Genomic DNA, 18,387 nt, shown 5'->3' with positions numbered 1-18,387 from the left:
CCTTGGTATCATCTGGGTTTCATTAGAAATGTGCATTTGCGGTCCCCACCTTGGGCTGGGGAATTGGGATTCTTGACCAGAGCTCTATAAATGGCTTCCTCGCGGGCGCCACAGGCCTCTCTCCTGTGTTCAGTAGGTTTCCTGGAAGGAGCATTCTTTCTGCTAATTGTTGGTGTATCTAAGGTGAGTGTCCATGTTAATCTTTCTCTTGTTTTGTCACAGGGTTAGATGACTCATTCAAGTTTTGGAGAGCTCCATCAAGGACATCCAGTCAGCATCAAGACCCAAGCTCTCTCTCCACTTCAGAAACAATGGTACTTGTCAAAAGTGCAGGCTTGCTTCACTTTGAGTCTCTTAAAAAGTTTGAATTTGCATGGTGGAGACATAGAAATGGATGTAAAACGTAAGGTTATGGTTATAATTGTTATGATTTTGAAAGTGTTCTCAGTGCAGAATCCTTCTCTGTCTTTATTTAATTATGGTATTTAGCCTATTCATTAGCCATGCATAGTAGGTCTTCTTGCTTTCCCATAGAGCTTGTTGTAGAATCAGTGGCTGGATTAGTTGGCTCTAGTTACAGCTGGACACAATCATCTTTCCTTTGGGAATTTTCAACATCTTTTTGTTACCACTTTTTCTTTTTTGTTTTTTTCGAGGTAGTATGTCTTGCTCTAGCCAGGCTGACCTGAAATTCACTATATAGTCTCAGGGTGGCCTTGAACTCAGATGATCCTCCTACCTCTGCCTCCCAGAGTGCTGGGATTAAAGGCGTGAGCCACCACACCCAGCTTTTTTTGTTGTTGTTTGTTTGTTTTGGTTTTGGTTTTTCAAGGTAGGTTCTCACTGTAGGCCAGGCTGACCTGGAATTCACAATGTAGTCTCAGGGTAGCCTCAAACTCATGGCAATCCTACCTCTGCCTCCCAATTGCACCACCACGCCTAGCTTTGTACCTTTTTTGATTGAACCAGATGTAAATTAGTAGCAAAATATTGTCATTAGTAAGTGGAACAAATACTATGTGATTAAAAATTATTAATTACGGGGCTGGAGAGATTGCATAGTGGCTAAGGCATTTGCCTTGAAAGCCTAAGACCCAGGTTTGATTCCCCAGTACCTACGTAAGCCAGATGCACAAGGTGGTACATGTGTCTGGAGTTCATTTGCAGTGGATGGGGGCCTTGGTATGCCCATTCTCTCTCTCTCTCTCTCTCTCTCTCAAATAAATAAAATAAAATAAAATAAAATAAAATAAAATAAAATAAAATAAAATAAAATAAAATAAAAATAAATGGTTGATTAGGGCTGGAGAGATAGCTTAGCATTTAGGGCACTTGCCTGCAAAACCAAATGACCAAGGTTCAATTCCCAAGGACCCATGTAAGCCAGATGCACAAGGTGGCACATGCATCTAGAGTTTGTTTGCAGCAGCTGGAGGCCCTGGAATGCCCATTCTCTCTGCCTTGCTCTCTCTTTATTTCTCTCTCTCTTATAAATAAATAAATAAATAAGTATTTGATTATTTTGAAATTTTGCTCATTGGCAAGGTAGTATGAGAATGCTTACCTTTTCAGATGATTCCAATGTGTTGCTGATTTTAAACATATTTCTTCCAAGTACTTGTTCACATTTGATTTTAAATTGTCTTTGACACAATAAGTGTGTCTTAGAACCTATTAGGAAAGCAAAGGTTTGGTACCTGTGCTTTCAGAAGTAAAACAAAACTAGAAATACAAATAGTCGTATAGACATTAATAAGATTTACCTCCTATAGTTTCTCATTTTTGTATTCAAGAGAATACAATTCAAGAAAACTATTCAAGAGAATATTCACATTTAGTTCTAAACTAGACATTTGTGTAGCAATACAGGATAATTACCCTCCTTCCACTAGATGTCACACTTTCCTTCTAAGTGTGAGATCACAAGCATCCTTGTTTCAACAAGAGAAATAATGTAATGAAATGGAAAAATGAGTTGTATTAATTGGTCATTTAGTTCACACAGGGCAGCATTTATATATGCTTAAAATTAAGTTTTCTTAACTTACCCTCATTTTAAAAGGGTTATAAAATAGCCCTGGATTGTAAACTTTTGGTATCTTCGTCAAGATGCCTGAGAGAATCAGACAAGTTAGGGTTATGAGTTCAGAGATTTCACTGGGCTCCTTGTTTCGGCCTGAGGCGCAGCCGAGAGTCACAGCCAGGACTGTGTGGGAGAGCGTGGTGAACCTCCTGGCAGCCGGAAGCAAAAAGACAGGCCCAGGGAGCATCTGGGCGCAGAATGTGTCTGTCCCCAGCTGATCAGCTTCCACTAGCTAGGCTTGACCTTCCAAAGTTCCCATCTGCTTCCCAATAGCCATTAAGGTCTGAGTCCACCATCGATGAGGTCAGAGCCCTCAGGATCTGACCACCCACTAAAGCCCCCACCTCAGAACACTGCACTGAGCACCAAACTTTCAACACAGGGCTTGGGGGAACTTTAAGATCAAACTGGAAGAATAACATAGAAATAAATCTTTGTCTCTTCTGTTACTTGACTATCTTAGCTACTCAATGCTAATTATGCTTAGTTAGCTTAGCTGTTTTATAGGTATCATTCAAAGTGTATTTATCATATATAAGAATATCTAAATACAAAAGCCAAATCAAACTTATATTTTTCTGTTTTATATAAGCATATAAACCTTCCAGGTTAAAAATACTAGAATTTGTGAGAGTAACTTTGGAAATATTTGATTTATATCATTATTTCAATAGAAGCTCGCTGGAGCTTGTCAGCTTTCCATTGCTGTGTTAAAGCACTTGGAATAATTTAAAAAGAAAAAAAATCGGAATAGAATGAGACCCCAGTGTCCAGAACTGGTTGAACACCCTTCAAATCCACAAGCATGTTTTCTGCGGTTGTTGACCGTGTTGGTCTTCCCTTCCAAAGCCAGGTGCCGTAGTGCATGCCAGAGCCGGGGGCAGTGAGGTGGCACTGAGATCGAGGGAAGAGGGGTGATTTTGTATCGGAAGTGCTATTCAAATGGGTTTAAATGTTGAAAGGAGAAAAATTCTTCCTCTGCACACTGATGAATCTGTGACAAAGTGATTTAAGCATAGTTTAATTTGTCAATTCATGATTTGTAAATTCTGAAAGCTTCTTGCTCTTGGGCATTAAGAGGAAGGTCACTTATAAAAGTGACATATGGATCCTACAATCCCACAGAAAATTTTCACATCTTGTCCCCCCGACTCTTTTTCTTTGAAGCAGGGTCTCACTCTTTCCAAAGCTGACCTGGAACTCTTCCTGTAGCCCAGACGGGCCTCAAGCTCATGGTGATCATCCTATTTTGGCCACCCATGTGCTGGGGTTAAAAGCTTGAGCCACCACACCTAGATTTCTTTTTTTTTTGCCATGCTTTTAAAATGTAATGTGCCCCCTATTTCTTGAATATAACAAATTCTGTTTTACTGTATTTTTTAAAAAATAACTTATTTAAGTACCAATACTGCTTTTCATGAAAAAATATGAAATACATCATAAAATTCTTTTGAAAAAATTCCATATTCTATCTTTCATAGTACTTCTTTAGACCAAATCAGGGCAAGATACATTTCTGCATCCCCAGCCCTAAAATATATAATCTTTTATTTCTATGAAACAGATTATAAAAAAATTGAATGTTCATTTATTTTCGTTACATGGTATATTATATTTTTAAATATTCAGTTTTTACTTTAATAGACAACTGCTCGGTGCTACTACTGCAAAGAAACTCTTGTAATTGTGACTGTTTTCACAGAAGTGTAGTGTCAGGCCTGCAAAGTGCAGTGAAGGCAAAAAATTAACATTTTCAGTTCTCATGAAGAAAACGTATGATGTTTCCCTCAGCTTCATTGAAATAGTGATGATTTGATGTATGCGGACAGTGTGAAATGATTGGCATTTAACATTGTGCAGTCACGTTCGTTGACACAGCCATTCCCTCATGCTTACTTGTGTATATATATAAAGTGTACAGTACATCCTCATTAATTGTAGTCATCATTCTACATACTGGATTACCAAAACTTCCTCATCTTGTATCAGAAAGGCAACGCCCTATAATGATGGACTTTTCATCCTTTTCCTGACCATCACTAAAATCAAGTTGAGTCAGTTTTAGGGCCATGACTGTTTATTTATGGCACTGTATTTATGGCCGATGTACGTGCTTGGTGTAGCTTTCTGGGTCTCTGTAACATTAGCAAGCTGATAAGGCTAGAAGCAAATGTACCTCAGCTCCAAGGAAACTCAGCGTATTTGTATTATTAAAGAACACAAATTGAAGATGTCATGGCAGATGTGAAGGCAAGGAGACCATCTCAATGAGCTGAGGAAATGGAATGTGCGAGTTAGGTAGACTTACCGTAGGACGAACAGAACCCAGTGCCTCTGAGTGTCCCTGCTGCGTGGTAGAAAGAGCGACACTGAGAATCCTCGCTGGGAGGAAGGAAGGGATGACTCACGCACTCATTGTGCTTCAGGGCAGCTATTTCCTCCACTGCCTCCGCCTGGGAGGGCTGGAAGTTTCCTCACGTGAACTCAGGAAAGGCTGGAAAAAGTATGCTCTTCCAAAACAGGGTGCTCACATCTCCATACACATGTCCAGAACATCTCAGACCGGGCTGGACTTGTGCTGTCCTGGAGGCTGCTGTAGCCCAAGACTCTTCCTTAGAGCGTGTCTGGAACCAGACCACGTCAGGTGTCGTCGCTGTGAATCCAAGTGTCCAGTAGATGCAACTTACTGCCCCAAACTCTCATGTTATTACTTGGATTTCAAGTGAAAAAGAACAGATTTTTAAAGTGGTGCATATTATCAAATATCATCAAATAAACATCTGTTGCATATTATTTACAAGTAAGCAAGAATTTGTACATGGAACCGGAGCAATTCAGCTTAATGCATCTTTTAGTTTTGCTTTAAAAAATAATAGGCCAATATATGTAAAAAAAAGAGAGGCCTTTTAAAGCCTATTTAGTACTGTATAGAGAAATTCTTGTGTTTTCTCAACCACACAGGACAAGTTATAATACAACCATTTGATGCTTTTATTTATTTATTTGAGAGACAGAAAGAAGAAGATAGAGAATGGGTGCACCAGGGCCTCCATTCGCTGCAAATAAACTCCAGACGCATTCGCCACCTTGTGCATCTGGCTTACGTGGGTCCTAGGAAATTGGACCTAGGTCCTTCAGCTTTGTAGGCAAGTGCCTTACCCACTAAGCCATGTCTCCAGCCCCATTTGATACTTCCTGTAAGTGTCTTTTCCAAACTTTGGTCTCCCTTCCCCAGACTCTACAGTGGAAAATTACAACCTCTATTAATGCCTGACCTTGGGATATGAATCACACTTCCCTTTCTTCTTATAAGCTAGCTTCTAAGTGGCTGCCTACAAATTGTCGTGGCCCATAAAGAATGCCTAAAACTGCCTCAGTTTTTTTCAGTATGGACTTCTTGAGTTGTTGTCACTTGAAAAGAATGTTCAGGGAAACGATAAAGAGTTCCAGCATCCCTGTCCTCTAGCTTTGCTCACCGAGGGGCTTGCGGCAGAAGCAGGGCGTGCTCTTCAGTGTCTGTGTGGTGGGTGAGATCAGTCGTGGTGTTTGATGGCTCTCTTCCTAGAACCAGAAAAGTTATCTTGACATCTGTTGACAAGAATATATATTTTTTTACATGCCTCTCATTGCCACCTTGGCAAATACATTTTCAAAACAACTTTTAGAGTATTTTTCTTGTCACCTCTAATATTTTATAATCTAAGAAATTTACCTGTTTATGAGAAATTTATTAAGGCAGCTTTCTTCAGATAGGTTTATGCTTTAGATTTTTTTTTTTTTTTTTTTTTTTTTGCCTTTAGCTTTCTCTGGCTTAGTTATGTGTGTCAGAACTGTTAAGTTTACCTGACACGAGAGATGATTAATATCTTGTTAGAATGGGGATTTATGAAACTGCATAAATTTCCTTTCTATCAGTTTCGTCAGAGGTTTATATTGTTTACTATCAGATACTACAAACAAAATACCCTCAGCACCTGCTTTTGTTTGGTCACATTATGGAGAAGGTAAAACATGTCTTTGGATGTAAAACTGACTGCACAGAGGCCATGAGCTATGCGCCGACGAGGCGGCTCCCGGGCCCGGGCCCCGCATGCCCCTCACGGACAAGAGTAGCTCACTTCCCCAGAGGAGGCATTCTCCACCCGATTTGTGCCAAGTGCAGGAGCCTGGGTGCACTCGGTTTGTGGAGGCCACGCCGTCCGCTGACGTGGAGGCTCTGGATGCCTTTGTGTTTGCGGCGGCTCTGTAAGGCTTCGTGTCTAAAACCGTGTTCTGCACCAGAGTGTCAGCACCCCGCCAAGCCTGTTACAAAGTTCCCTCTGACAAGAGACAAGGCACAGAAAAATCTCTTCATACTTATGCTTATGATTTTATAGGCATTTCTATGATTTAAGTGTGCCATTGTTAACATTGAAGTAACTCCTTTTTTTGTTATAAATGTAAAAATACCTCAACATAATGAACTTTAGGTAAAGTAGTACTAGCATCTCAACATCTGGGCCACGAGGACCATGGTTTCTTATGTAAGAAATTTAAAATCCTAAGTGGCCTTCACATCACAGCTCCTTTGAGTTGCTGATTCATGCTGACAGTTTCTGTTAGAGGTCACAGGTGGCTAGGACTCAAGGCCTGGCCGGTTTTCTAGACATGCTAGTCATGGCAACTCACGTTTAAACTCCTTGCATTCGGGCATATGCGTTGTGTGTGTTTCCTTTTTCTTGTTGTCACATGAGTCAGAGACTTTCCTCATTCGCAGGTTACGGCTTCTTCGGGGAGCACTGAGTTCCACCCACCAGCGCCATCAACACTTCTTCTCGAAGCCTCCCACGACCAGTTTGTGGCTCAAGGTATTCTATTAGGAAGGCATTTTACTTTCGTGTGTGTGTGTGTGTGTGTGTGTGTGTGTGTGTGTGTGTGTTTGTATGTGTGTGTGCAGATATTTTTTAATGTTTTTCATTATTTGTATATGTGGATGTGTGCATGGATTGGCACACTGTACACTTGTGGAGGTCAGAGGAAGATCTTGGGGTATGTCTCCTCTCCTTTTATCTTCCCTGCTTTTTAAAAAAAAAGAAAAAAGAATTTTTATTTCTGAATCTTTCTGAGAGAGAGAGAGAGAGAGAGAGAATGGGTGCACCAGGGCTTCTAGCCACTGCAAATGAACTGCAGACGCATGGGCCACCTTGTGCATCTAGTTTATGTGGGTCCTAGGGAGTCGAACTTGGGTCCTTTGGCTTTGCAGGCAAGTGCCTTAACCACTAAGCCATCTTTCCAGCCCTCCCATTCTTCTTTCGAGACAGGACTCCCTCACTGTTTTGCTGCTGCTGTTTTGAGAGCTTCCAGATTCTCCTGGCTGCACCTTGCTGTAGGCATATTGGATCACAGATGCACGTGCCACTTTGCACCCTGAGTTAAATGGGTGCTGAGGAAGCTTGAACTTGGTCAGCAGGCTTGCAAGCTAGTGTCTTTAAGTGATGAGTCATCACCCAAGCCCCACCCCCAGATATTTTGAAAGTAAATATTGAAAGAGCAAAATGTTAACTTTTTAAAAAACTTTAATTTTATTTTTTGAGGTAGGGTCTCACTCTAACACAGGCTGACCTGGCACTCACTATGTAGTCTCAGGCTGACCTCGAACTTCTGGCGATCCTCCCGCCTCTGCCTCCTAGGTGCTGGGATTAAAGGCATGAACTAGCACTCCCTGAACAAAACGTTAATGAAGTAAGGCACATGATACGATAGAACAGATTTAGAGATAGCAGAACGTAATAAACAAATGCTCTTAACTAATGAAGGAAAAGGTGTCTGCTTTCCAAATGGGTCCTTGTTAGCTGAATGTAGGGTTTCAATCAGGGAATTCCTAGACTTTGGTTAATTCCACATTTGACCCTCTGAACTTAAGGGGAAACACTCAGTGTGACTGCAGTAGTTGACTAGAAAGAGAAGAGATTTTGAATAGAAGTGTTCTTCCTGGCTGTGTTTCCATCAGCAGACACCAGTCTCTGTGTTCCCGGAAGTGTGAAGGAGCAGCCTATAATGTTTCCATAGATGCCAGGAGAAAGCCAGGCGTGGTGGCGCATGCCTTTAATCACAGCACTCAGGTGGCAGAGGTAGGAGGATCACTGTGAGTTCGAGGCCACCCTGAGACTACAGAGTGAATTCCAGGTCAGCCTGGGCTAGAGTGAGACCCCACCTCGAAAACAACAACAACAGCAACAACAACAACAACAACAAAAAAAAAAACAAAAAAAAAAAACCATAGAGGCCAGGAGAGAAGTTTCACTGTTTGTATTGCATCCAGTTTATTTTGAAGTTTTCAACCTAGCTTTTATTAACTCTAGAGAGAAATAGGCTGTATTTGGTAATGTTTATCCCTGACATTAAAGGAATATACTTTCTGAAAAGAAACTAATTTTAAACATCAAATTATAGAATATGCACAGAAAATGCTCCAAGAAAAACGTGCTTATTTAAGGCTTTGAATTTTCATTTCAATGTTTGTTGCAATCATTTTGTAAAATGTCTCATTATAGTTTCTGGTAATTCCTTTTAATATGTAATTGTTTATACAAAATAGTTAATTGATCCTGTATACAGTATTCTTGGAAATCTTTAAAGAATTAATGATAAGAACTCAATGGGTAAAAGAAGGCATAAAAGTAAAATGAGGATTCATTGGGAAGAAAAGTGTTAATGGGGATAAGAAAGGATAGTTGGGGAAAGTAAGAAATTTTGCATATGCACTTAAGCAGTTATGTTAGAGAAAAATCAGTGACAATGCCAACAAGAATATATGATGGACAAAAGAGCATGGGAGATATATAAAATTTACATATGTGGTATGCATGCACGCATATGTGTGTTAGAGGTCTATGTCAGGTGTCTTCCTCAATCTCTCCCCACCTTACTGTTTGAGATAAGGCCTCTCCTTGAGCATAGAGCTCACCTTGTCTAGACTCATTAGCCAACAAGCCCTTGGGCTTCTTGGTCCTTGCCTCGCCAGTGCTGGGGTTACTGATACACTTCATGTCCAGCTTTTACATGGGTGTTGATCTGAAGTGAAGTCTTCATGCTGTGCCATAAACACTGGCCTCACTGAGTCCTCTTCCAGCATAGGGGGAAAACGTTAAACTACTCCCAAGCCCTGCAAGATAGAGGTCAGAAAATGTAAACACACACATCCTTTATCTTTAAATGGGATAACTCAGCATTAAAAAATGTCTGTTCTTAATCTTCAAGCCAAGCATAGCCCTAACCAAAGTGCCATGAGATTTCTTAAAGTGAATAAAATTGTACCCACAAAGGAAAATTAGTGTGAAAAAATAACCAGGAAAATAATCTAAAAGGAGATGAGTCCTACTTGATATGAAGACATTCTGGGAACAGTCATCAGACCAGTATGTTATGTTTATGGCGCACGTGGGATTGTTAGTGAAACCTGTGTCACTAGAGCAGCATGACAGGTCACTGAAAAAGCCATGGACTTTTTTCTTTTTTGGTTTGCGAGGTAGGGTTTCACTCTAGCCCAGGCAGACCTAGAATTCACTATGGAGTCTCAGGGTGGCCTCGAACTCATGGTGATCCTCCTACCTCTGCCTCCCGAGTGCTGGGACTAAAGGCGTGTGCCACCATGCCTGGCTAAGTCATGGATATTTTGATAGATGGTACCAGAAACTCATAAATCACTGGAAGCCAGGTAAAGTAGATGTATGTTTCATGTCTTACTCAATAAACACCTGGGTCCTGGACATGAGCACTGAGGAAGGAAACTCAGACAAGTTCATTCAAAAGAAGGCGTAGAGACTTTCTCACTTTGCTGCAAACTCCAAATTTCAGTTTAAAAATTTTTTTTGACACATTTCACATTCAGTTAAAATAAAAGACAACTTGCATGGGAGAAAATGTCAATCAGTAAAAGATGGGGACAAATCAGCCTATTTGTAACATAACATATAAAGATGTACAAACATACAAAACCCCCAGTACTTATGGAGGAAAAGCACTGTAAACTACATGTAAAAATGAACAGAGACATGCAGCTTTCGTTCACTAGAGACATAAAATAATACTTGTCTTTGGATAAAAATTAATGTCACATGATGATAATTTTTCTTATCTATTAAGTTGCCAATAATTAAAATGCATTGGGAATACATTTTGTTGGTCAGGCCATAGAAATCAAGCAGTTTTATAAATCAGAAGAAAGAATGTAATTCATACAACAGATGTTGGCAATGTCTAGGAAATCTATAAATGCATTTATCTTACAGATAGGAACTTTCTTTTGACTCTTAAAATATGAACATACATGTATACATGGCTATTTAATGCACTGTTATTTGTCATTACAAAATACTTTAAACCTTTCAAGTTCCCATTATGGAGTCGTCTTCAAATAAATATTTGTCCAATGAAGAACTGTGTAAACATTTAAACGGAAGGACAAGGGTGTCTTCACATTGCTATGTAGTAAATTTTAAAAAATATTGCTTAGTAAGGAAAGCATACCACAAAAGAATGTGTCTACTATACAATATTTGTAGTTTTCTACTTTTAAAGTTTTTTTCCCTATTTATGTCCATGAGTGTCTTTACTCTAAACAAAACAGAGATCAGATCTTCTAGAAACTCTGAGCTTAGTCATGAGGGTGAGCGGCAGTGATGGAGGAGCTAGAACAGGAGGGGCAGGGTGGGAGCAGTGAGGGCGGGGAGCAGTGGCTGCCCTCGGAACATGCGCTGTTTACTGAGGCTGTATAGTCACTTGTGCCTCATGTTCTGTGCTATAGAGAAAAACTGACAAAGTGGGATAATAACATGAATACAGACAAGTTACTCTGTCTGCATGTTACATGAGTGGCATTGTTATGGAGAACTGATCAGGGTAAAGAAACTTGTAAGCAAGTGTTAAACTCATATCATTAGTTCTACTTTTTTAAAGTAGCATGAAATAGCAATTCTGAAACTTCTGGAGGTGTTTCTAAGGTTGGGCAAACGCACTAGTAGACTGGAGAATATAGGTCAGGTTTATTTCATGCACAGGAATTGCAAACATTGAAGGAATAAAAGCATTTTAATGGACAGTTTAGGGTTAAATTAGAGGTAGAGTATTCAGTGTGAATTGATGTTTTACTGACTCACAGATACATAGGTGCCTAAGGATGTGTGAACACATACATATATATCTAAGTCACACGCTCATCCTTACAGTCACACAAACAATGACACTCTAAAGGCAATATGTCTGCTTACTGCCCAGATCCTTGTTTCAGAATCCATTCTCCCTTCTGAGAACCAACTGTTTGGAACAAATGTCTGATTTCAGCGCTTGGGGTGAGACAGCTCCCCATCAGCCTGGAGCAGCTCACTGTACCAGAGAGAAAGAGCTCTCCAAGGCCAGTGACAGCAGGGGAAGGAGATAAAGGATCCATCATGAAGGGGCTAACTCCTAGGGTAACTTTAACCTTAAAACAAGTAATAGTATGATACTGAGATTACAGAGCCCTTGAGTTGTGCTGGCATAAACAAGTGAGAGAGGTGCGTGGTCTTCCAAACTCTCGAAAATCAAGTAGAACCATAAGTGTTGGAATCAGACAGTTACCATCTAGGAGTTGTTTTATCACAGAAGGGAATAATCCTTATTTTACACTTGAGAAATCTATCAGGAACTACTGTGCTGGTAACTTTTGTGTATGTGAGAACAACCTAAACAGAAGAATCACTAATTTTGACTCAGAGTTTCAGAGAGGTTCCAGTTCATAGTCACTTGACACTGGGTTTCTGGTACTGAATGAGTCAGGTCACAGTGAGGGGACTGTGTGTCAGAAGCAGTTCACTTCATGGCAGTTAGGAAAGCAGTGAGAAGTAGACAGGAAGGGGATGATTCCCCCAGAACCTGCTCCTAGCCACTTCTCTCAAGTTAGGACATGTGCCTTAAAGTTTCCAGACCTCCATAAATCATTCCACCATCTGGGGATGTAGGTATTACCCCATAAACCTGTGAGGGCCATGGCTATTAAAACCCTAACACTGCCTTAACTACATGGAAAAGTTAATATTTAGAATAATGGGAAAATAGAAATCATGTTTCCTCTTATAAAATCTCCAAAAATCTGATCATGATGAAACCTCACATATTCTATGTAAGCCCTGAACCATCTTCTTCACAGAATTATCATGGTCAAGAAGACAGAACAAGACTGAGGAACTGTTCCAGTTTAGAAAGTAGAAATGTGTCAACCAAATGCAAAATGACTGTGGTAGTTGGAATGTAAGTTCCTCAGACTTAGACTCAGGTGTTTTATTAAAGCTTGTAACTTGGGTCTCCAGCCACTGGCTGGAGGAGGTGTCACTGGAGAAGATTGTAGGGTCCAGCCCAAAGGTGTGTTTAGGGTGGATCTGAATTCTAACTTAAAGGCATGCAGAGAGGCCGAGGGGAGGGTCTTAGGGGCCTGGGGTTCCTGCTTGCCATTCATGTTTGCTGCTTTTGAATTTTACTGGCGTTTGATTGTTTCTTTCTGCTTGGATGTACCGAAGCAGCAGCTTCTGTCGTTGGGTCTGTAATCTTGAAATGGACTCCTTCCTCCCATAAACTGTCTGGTTTGGATGTTCATTCCAGCAACGTGGAACTGACTACAACATCATCCCAAACAGGTCCAAAATTCATGTTTTGTTAGCCAAGGCATTTGTAGGATAATTGGCAAAATGTAGAAATGTAGAGTCAGATGATGCCATTGCATCCATGCTAATGTCCTCATTTTACTAATGGTGCAGTGGTGATAAGAGACAGCATTCATGTTTTTATAAAATTAATTTGGGTTTATCTCTAACTTTCAAACAATTTATAAATTAACAAGTTCTGAGGCAGAGAGATGTATAAATAAAATACGGCAAAATAATACTTAAATAACCTAAGTATAGGTGTGTCAGCATTATTTTCTTTTCTTTGCTAAGTGTGAATTAATTCAACATACAATGTGTTCTCTAAGAGAGAAGCAAGGACTGTGTACAATCAGGAAAATGTTGAGGAAGATTTGATTCTGCTCGGAAAGGTCCACAGTGTACATCGCCAGTTCTAAAACCCTGTTCAGAACTCAACAGGCAGCTAAGCTGGGGAACCTCTAATGACTAGCGTTGACTTGACGTCCGTTTACTGATTCCTTCCTCCTGCTGTGATGGAACCCTTGTTGTCCTGCAGGAATTTGTCATCACAGGGTGCTAAGATCCCGGGTGAAGATGCATATGAACGTAACTTTTTACTTTTCTAGAGTCCAAAATTATTTTAAAGTTGGGCACATTTGTGGCACCTAGAATCAGGAAAACCAAGTGTGGACCACAAGTTGGTTTCTGAGTGTCTGAAGGGGTGATTTTCACAATAGCTTTAGTTCTTTCTTGCCTAGGCTCTTCTGCTGTCTCCCAGGATACATACACACACACACACACACACACACACACACACACACACACACACACACACACACACCCGGAGGGTAGAGGATGGAGGTGTGGAGCAGGAGAAACAGCCTTCACTCCCGGGCCTCAGGGTTAAGGGGAAGCAGGCGTCTATGGAAGTTGACCAGCCATCCCCCTTCATCATCTTCAAGAACTTTCCCTTGATGGTTAGAGCTTGTAGATACTTGAAGTGCACAGGAAGTAATGACTTTCTGCTTATGCTCATCTGTAGGTCAACTTGAAGTTACCCCAGCATTGCCTCCTTGCGATTCCTCCTTTTCGGCTCCCCTCCCCAAGCAGTGTGTTCTTGTCATGCCGTCCCTTCTGTCAGCAACCTGCAGCCTCTTAGACAACCTCCTGGTAACGGCCCCAAGGGACACTGCCGAAGCTTTGCGACAAGCCCACCTCATCGAGCTGCTCTGCAGGTAAGAGGTCCATGTTCCATGGAGGCCTGGTAGAACGTGAGTTTTCATGAGTGGGGTTCTTGGATTGGCATAAGACCTCGTTTATGGAGTGTGTTTTCATCCCTTCTTAGCTCTTTAAACTCCAGGGTTTGCTTATGCCACAATTGTCTTCACATCTTCACAGGTTTTCTTTTTTTTTTTTTTTTAAGTCTGTTAGTATACTTGGATTGGCTTGTTATCTTCACTATTGATGCCAACAGGTTGTTTATTATTATTATTCTTATTATTTTGTTAAGAACATACTTTGTATGGATACATCCTGTGTTGTTCCCATCTTTCCCTCCTCCCTGCCCGCATTCCACAAGGGCCCGCCTCCGTTGGGTTGCTGGTATTCCCCATATGGTTGTGGATCATGCATTGTGAGAGTAGCAGTAAGTTATTGTGGGGAGACAATGCCTCCGGGCATGATCTTAACCTGTGGCTCTTAAAATCTTGCCACGTCCCCCTCTTCCACAGAATTCCCTGAGCCTTGGTGGGTGAGTTTTAAGTCTACTTCAGTGATGAGCTCTGAGGAGCCTCTGGATTTCTCCTTTGGTAGGTGCTGAGTATCTCAAGGTCTGTCTCCTCCTGGTACTGATTGTCAGGTTCATCATGGAAGCAACACTCTTGCTTGTCTCCCCACTTCCTCCGTGGTTGTACCTGGGCCTTTGCTGAGATGCATGGGGTGGTTTATCTCCTAGGGTCTTGCTACCTTCTGAGAAAGAAAAACGATTCTCCAAGCAGAGAGTGAACTCAGTATGGGTTAAATAGGGTAAGTGTTACTAATTTAGGGAGGTGTTGATGGTCAGAACCCTATGACCTGGCTCCTAGTTCCAGCTGTGGGTTCTTTTCTAGTGAGTGGCTCTCTTGGGCAATGAGAAAGCCACTGGTTACCCACCAGGGCTGTGCGCCCCATTGCACTGGTGCGTACTTCTTGTCAGGCTGGTTGCTTCTGAGCAGCTTAGACCCTGCTTGCTCACACTGCTGTTGGCCACTTTCCCCAGTAGCTCATGTAGCACCTTCCAGCACTAGATGTGCTGACTGTCTGGGGACTGGCTCTCTTCTGGATCCTAGCCAGGTCTCTCCATGTTCTGTAACAGCAGCATATGCTGTCTTCGGCAGTAGGGTCTTACCTTTTACCTCAGGCAGGTAATCAAGTACTTTGACAGAAGCCTGTCTTATTTTGGGCACCTCATAGATCTCTCAGTCAACAGCTCAGTATTTTGGGTAGCACCTTTTTCTGGAACTGTGAGTGACAGAGCAGAGCCAAAATACTAGACTTCATCCCACTCTCTCCAGGGCCCTTATTTACTGATGCTCCCTTAACTCCTGTTGAGAGTTAAATCTTTTAGTCCACCTGCAAGGAGAAAGGTTTTTATGGTACCAGTTCATTTTGGGTTTAGTTTTGCTTTGTGTTTATTTTCCCCCAACCTCCACTTCTTCTCCCCCTAAACCCTTCCATCCTTTTTTTTCCCCCTTGTTGCTGTTTTGAGGTAGAGTTTCACTCTAGCCCAGGATAACCTGGAATTTACTCTGTGGTGTCAGGGTGGCTTTGAACTCACAGCCATCCTCCTACATCTCTGCCTCCCGAGTGCTGGGATTAAAGATGTGTACCACCGCACCAGGCTCCTCCCTGTTTTCTGGGTCTCATATTGCCTATCAGGTACGCCAGCAACTACTCAAGCTGATCCATTTTAGGAATCACAAATGAATGCATTTCTGGGATGGTGTGTGTTTGCTGAATATAATCTGTTTTAAGTCCATCCATTTTCCTACGAATTTCATTGTATCATTTTTTTTCTTACTGCTGAATAGAATTTCATTGTGTGAATGTACCACAACTTCGTTATCCGTTCATCCAATTATGGGCATCTGAGTTGATTCCAGTTCTTAGCTATTATGAATTGAGCAGCTATAAACATGGTTGAGCAAATATGTCTGTAGTGAAGCATGGAGCATTTAGTGTAAATGCCCAGTAAGGGAATAACTGGGTCTGTTGGTAGTTCTGTATTTATCCTGTTTAGGAATCTCCATACTGATTTCCATAGTGGTTGTACAAATTTGCATTCCTACCAACAATGAATGAGGGTTCCTCTTTCCCCACATTCTCAACATTTGTTGTCATTTGATTTTTTTTCTTTTTTAAATGATTGCCATCTTTATTGGAGTCAGGTAGAATCTCATAGTTATTTTAATATTTATTTCTTTGATGGTTAGGGATGTTGAACATTTTAAGTGTGTGTTAACCATTTGTATTTCTTCCTCTGAGAGCTCCCTATTCAATTCTCTACCCCATTTTTTGAGTGGGTTCTTTGATTTTTTTTTTTTTTTATTGTGTAGTATTCTGAGTTCTTCGTAGATTCCAGATATTAGGATTTGGTCACTGTTATAGCTAGAGAATTTTTTTTTTTTTTTCTGATCTGTTCATAATCTGTGGGCTCTGCTTATGGTATGTTTGTACAACAGCCTTTTAGCTTCATTGAGATCCCATTGGTTGAGTGATTGTTTAATTTCCTGGGCTACTGGAATATTGTTCAGGAAGTTCTTCCCCAGTCTTATACTATATATTGTAGAAAGTTTCTCCTATTTTTCCTTCCAGTAGTTTAAGAGTATCAAGTCTTATATTGAGGTCTTTAATCCATTTGGAATTGATTTTTATGTATGGTGAGATGAATGAGTCTAGTTTCATTTTTCTATGTGTGGTTTTCCAATTTGTCCAGCACCATTTGTTGAAGATGCTATCTTTTCTGCAGTCTATATTATGGGCACTTTTGTCAAAGATCAAGTAGCTATAGTTACTTGACCTAAGGGCCAGGTCTTCAATTCTGTTATATTTGTTTATATGTCTGGTGTTATGCCAGTACCATGCTGTTTTTGTTATTATGGCTTTGTAATATAACTTTAGATCGAGTATGGTGATACCTCAAGGAGTTTCTTTTGCTGAGAATATGTTTGGATATCTGAAGTCTGCCACCATTCCATATGAATTTAGAGATTTTTAAAAAATTTTTATTTAATTATTTGATAGAGAAAGAGAAAGATATAGAAATAGGCAGGGGGAGGAAGAGATAGAAAGAATGGACATGCCAGGGCCTCCAGCCACTGCAAACAAACTGCAGATGTGTGCGCCTCCTTGTACATATGACTTACGTGGGTCCTGGGGAGTTGAACCTGGGTCCTTCGGTGCCTTCACCCCTAAGCCATCTCTCCAACCCACAGAGATCTTTTTTTCTATCTCTGTGAAGAATGATGCTGGGATACTTATTGGTATTGCATTAAATCTGTATAATTGCTTTTGATAGAATTGCCATCCCCAGAGTTATTCTTAATTGCATGTGAAGGGGTTTGAAAATCTGTCTTCTTAGTAGTTGTAATGTTGTTGGGTTTAAAATTATTGTTAAGTTCATTTAGAGCTATTTTGTAATGGGAAACTAAATTTTCATCAGAAATACTGTGATAACATTTAGGAAAATGATGATCTAATCCTCTGAATTTTTATTTACCTAATGTTATTAGTGAGCCTTTGATACAGTTTTTCTGGTTTTCTTATAAAATGCAGTAGAAAAGCCTGAATGTTGAAGTCAGGCCCGTCTAAGTTTACAGGTTCAGCACTGCTGTATTGTTGGAAGCATCTTTTCATCTCAACGTGAGTCATAGCACCTGTCTAAAGAGGTTCGTGTGAGCTTAAAGGGATGGTGTCCAGGATGCTCTTCTGAGTGCAGGAAACATTGCTTCTTCTGGCTACTAGCTACGCAAGCCACTGTGGACAGCTTCCTTCTGACCACATGCATATTTGCATTTTTTTTGTTTGTTTTGTTTTTCAAGGTAGGGTCTCACTCTGGTCCAGGCTGACCTGGAATTTACTATGGAGTCTCAGGGTGGCCTCAAACTCTCAGCGATCCTCCTACCTCTGCCTCGGGAGTGCTGAGATTAAAGGTGTGCACCACCACGCCCAGCATATTTGCATTTTTGTAGCTCTTTACCTTCCTCTCTTTGCTGTCTTTTCTTGGTAGTATATTTAAAAGGACTGAAAGCTGGGTGTGGTGGCACACGTCTTTAATCCCAACACTCCAGAGGGAGGAGGATCACCATGAGCTCGTGGCCACCCTGAGACTCCATAGTGAATTCCAGGTCCGCCTGAGCTAGAGTGAGAGCCTACCTCAAAAAACAAAAAATAAAATAAAAAAAAAATAAAATGAAATAAAGGACTGAAACCTACCTATCCTTGGTTTCACTTCCCATAATTCTCATATTTACCAACTTTTTTATTTCTGTTTTCTAAAATACTTTGGAAAACCTTTACACATCTTTTCTTTATAAAAGTTTCCTCTCGCTGGGCATCGTAGCACACAGCTTTGGTCCTAGCACTGAGGAGACAGAGGTAGGAAGATCACCGTGAGTACGAGGCCACCCT

At 40.8% G+C, this 18,387-nt stretch overlaps 1 protein-coding gene across 7 annotated transcripts in view; it reads left to right on the top strand.

The window, feature by feature from the left end:
- The window catches only part of Rttn (rotatin), a 133,067-nt gene that overhangs the window by 81,664 nt on the left and 33,016 nt on the right, over positions 1-18,387 (top strand). For all 7 annotated transcript variants that reach the window (XM_045135103.1, XM_045135101.1, XM_045135102.1 and 4 more), the window contains 3 exons: positions 223-314; positions 6,840-6,930; positions 13,763-13,955. In XM_045135103.1, the coding sequence (XP_044991038.1) occupies positions 223-314; positions 6,840-6,930; positions 13,763-13,955 (376 nt within the window). The remainder of the gene's footprint in view (positions 1-222; positions 315-6,839; positions 6,931-13,762; positions 13,956-18,387) is intronic.

The sequence above is a fragment of the Jaculus jaculus genome, chromosome 15 (genome assembly GCF_020740685.1).
Source record: "Jaculus jaculus isolate mJacJac1 chromosome 15, mJacJac1.mat.Y.cur, whole genome shotgun sequence".
NCBI lineage: Eukaryota > Metazoa > Chordata > Mammalia > Rodentia > Dipodidae > Jaculus > Jaculus jaculus.
The sequence above is the reverse complement of the archived record's forward strand: the minus strand, read 5'-3'. Positions and strand labels throughout refer to the sequence as shown.